Raw genomic sequence first — 3,244 nt, 5'->3', positions numbered from 1 at the left:
CAACGCGAGCAGCTGAACCCAAACCCACGAGCTCATCTTGCTGCCCAGGCTGGATTCTCCGCGATAGACCAAGCATTTATGGAAACAGCACGAGTCTCTCCCTCAGCACTAGGCGTGGGGACAGCGGCTCGCTCTGTGGAATTGGAACTCCTTGCCTTGCGAGTGGACGGACACCCACACTTGCCGTCTCAGCAAAGTATCCAGTGAATTAGCAATTGTAGCCTACTCAATGATATGCTTGCCACACAAAACGTCCACCCAGTTCGAAATTCCACTGTCAAGGGGACTAGGGGAGTAAGGCGACTTTTTTGAAGATGCTTTGGTCCATCTTCAATTGATGTGTTTAAATCCCCAAGGAACTGTTTGTGGTGTGTTCCAAACACAATAATCTCCTGCAGMCGGGATGATAGTCTCAGATAGTTTGGTATCACACAATTTAAAAATGTTTTTAAGGCACCAGTCGAGTCATTAAAAGTCCAGGTGCGAAATTAAAACGCCCAATGTTATAGCCTATGGCTTTAAAATAAACATCTTACATTATCCTAAAAAAAATATCAATATAATGAGAAAAAAAATCTTCAAACAATTTAAGTTACTTGTATATATCAGACAAAGTTTACAAACAAACAATATTCTAGACTAGATTAGTKAAATGTTATTTATACTACACATTAATACAGGCTAATGCTAGGTTATCCCTCGAGACATCAAAACTCTTCAAGTTGATTCAAATCCCTTTTTATTTTCCTTTTCCACGCGTTGTAGCCTACACGAGGTTATTCTCTCCTTTATAACGCACGGTGCGCCTCTCTCTATATGAAGCGCAACACAAGTGTGGTACGTAGCCTACAATGGGAGTTTGCTGTCCGCTGCTTCGTCACAGGCTTATCAATATCCGAAGCTCTCTGTGGCACAGTGCGCGTCAGCCCTGTTCCCTCCTGATTACGCCTCAACCGCACTTGACGGGAGAGCAGATTTCCAAGAGTTTGTACAGTATCTCTCCCGCCCCCTGAAGGCAGGGCCATCATCTACATGAAAAAGGACTGACTGGGCTACTGCCTATTGAGGGAAAGGTCTTAAGTTAAAGGAGAAGTCTCGTGTGAGTTATTGCAAGGGTTTATGTCTGCAACCTTGTATTAAAAGCTGCAAATTCACACCGAAATGTGTGTCATAGATCTGTCATTCTCATTGAAAGCAAGTCTAAGAAGCTATACATCTGTTCTATGTGCCCTATTTCTAAGCTGTTCTTCTTAAGTTTAGTTTTTGCATCTTTTACTTTCGGTTTTGTACACCAGCTACAAACTGRTGAAAATACAATCATTTTTGTTATGGAAAATATATTTCACAGCGGTTTAGATGGTACAAAGATTCTCTACACTTCTTTACACTTGCTTTTTTTGTCACATAAACTGAAAACTGAAACTATTAGAACTGTAAACTGAAACTATTAGAATTTTAGCAACCAGAAAATGGCAGAGCGATTTCTACATATTTTTAATAGCCCATTAGCACAGATGTTTGAAAGTACAGTACACTGTAAAACAAATCCTGTAATTGTCACAGTGAATTACTGTATAATCAGCAGTAACATACTTATAAACTGAATACAGTAGATTACAGTKAATTACATTGCATTGTMGGAAAAAGGTATATGTCAGGGAAATATTTGTTGTATTTTGGAATATCACTGTAAAAATGCTGCAAACACAGTAGCAGTTCACTTACTGTATTTGTGAATATTCCAATAAAAATGCCACACTTAGCATACAGGCAACAAAATCAAAGCAAATCCTCTGAAGCAAGACATAAAACGTTTTTGCTAATTGTTATTATAAATGCAATATTTATTCTTAGTTAATTGGTACAAGTCCGGCATACTAAARATCCTGAAGCTTCTGCACATATGCAGATCATGTTCTGCGCATGTGTATATTCTCTACTTTATGCGGWGKGWACAGGCTACTSAGGKGAATYYTGCTTGTTRAATAAAGTCAGATCAAAGCTGAATCAATGTCTGCAAGATCACATAATGATAGTATTCTACYTAACAGAACCAAATATAARAGCATAGTATAAGATTACTGTAAGACAAAAACACCACCTCATTCAATRGTGAAAGATAATTCTTCAAGTTTTACCATGAAACATCCCTGCAGAATCTGCATACCAATTATTTTATCTCAGTCAGTTTCATGGGGATATACACTACCGTTCAAAAGTTTGGGGTCACGTAGAAATGTCCTTGTTTTTGAAAGAAAAGCAATTTTTTAGTCGATTATAATAACATAAAATTGATCAGCAATACAGTGTAGACATTGTTAATGTTGTAAATGACTATTGTAGCTGGAAACGGCTGATTTTTAATGGAATATCTACAGAAGCGTACAGAGGCCCTCTCACGCCCTGACCTTAGAGATCCTTTTAATTCTCTATTTGGTTAGGTCAGGGTGTGACTAGGGTGGGCAATCTATGTTTTCTATTTCTTTGTTGGCCGGGTATGGTTCTCAATCAGAGGCAGCTGTCTATCGTTGTCTCTGATTGGGGATCATACTTAGGCAACCTTTTCCACCTGTAGTTTGTGGGATCTTGTTTTTGGTACTGTGCTGTTTAGCCCTTTCGTATTTGTTGTTTTTTCGGGGTTCATTTAATAAATWAAAATGTACGCCTACCACGCTGCACCTTGGTCCGATCCTTCCATCGACGAACGTAACAGAAGATCCCGCCACAAACAGACCAAGCAGCGTGGCCGGGAGGAGCAGACATCCTGGACATGGGAGGATATCTTGGACAGTAAGGGATCCTGGACGTGGGTGGAGATTCAGGTCCGAAAGGATCGCCTTCCACTGGAGCAGACGGAGGCAGCGAGGGAGGAACAACGACGACACCGGGGTTCGCGACCACGACGGAAGCCCGAGAGGCAGTGATGATCCATGGCCCGAAGCCTCCAGTGATGATCCATGGCCCGAAGCCTCCAGTGATGATCCATGGCCCCTGTCCTGGAGGCTCTGGACAGTCAACGTGCGCTGGAGGCTCTGGACTGCAGCCGTCGCTGTAGATCCTGGACATGAGAACCGTCGCTGGAGTGACTCTGGACCGCAACCGTCGCTGGAGGACTCTGGACTGCAGGACCTGTTCGCTGTAGACTCTGGATTGCGGCACCGTCTGCTGGAGGACTTCCGGGCCATGTGATTTTCACTGGAGGCTCTCCTGCGCCAGTGGATCATCACTGGCGCGTCCGGGCCCA

At 42.6% G+C, this 3,244-nt stretch overlaps 1 protein-coding gene across 1 annotated transcript in view; it reads right to left on the bottom strand.

Annotated features, from left to right (window-relative positions):
* LOC111981948 (uncharacterized) overlaps positions 1–3,244 on the bottom strand; it is a 16,020-nt gene that overhangs the window by 11,686 nt on the left and 1,090 nt on the right. Inside the window, exon 3 of the mRNA XM_070449711.1 lies at positions 2,680–3,162. Coding sequence (XP_070305812.1) covers positions 2,680–3,162 — 483 coding nt within the window. The remainder of the gene's footprint in view (positions 1–2,679; positions 3,163–3,244) is intronic.

This window comes from Salvelinus sp. IW2-2015, linkage group LG20 (assembly GCF_002910315.2).
Source record: "Salvelinus sp. IW2-2015 linkage group LG20, ASM291031v2, whole genome shotgun sequence".
NCBI lineage: Eukaryota > Metazoa > Chordata > Actinopteri > Salmoniformes > Salmonidae > Salvelinus > Salvelinus sp. IW2-2015.
The sequence above is the reverse complement of the archived record's forward strand: the minus strand, read 5'-3'. Positions and strand labels throughout refer to the sequence as shown.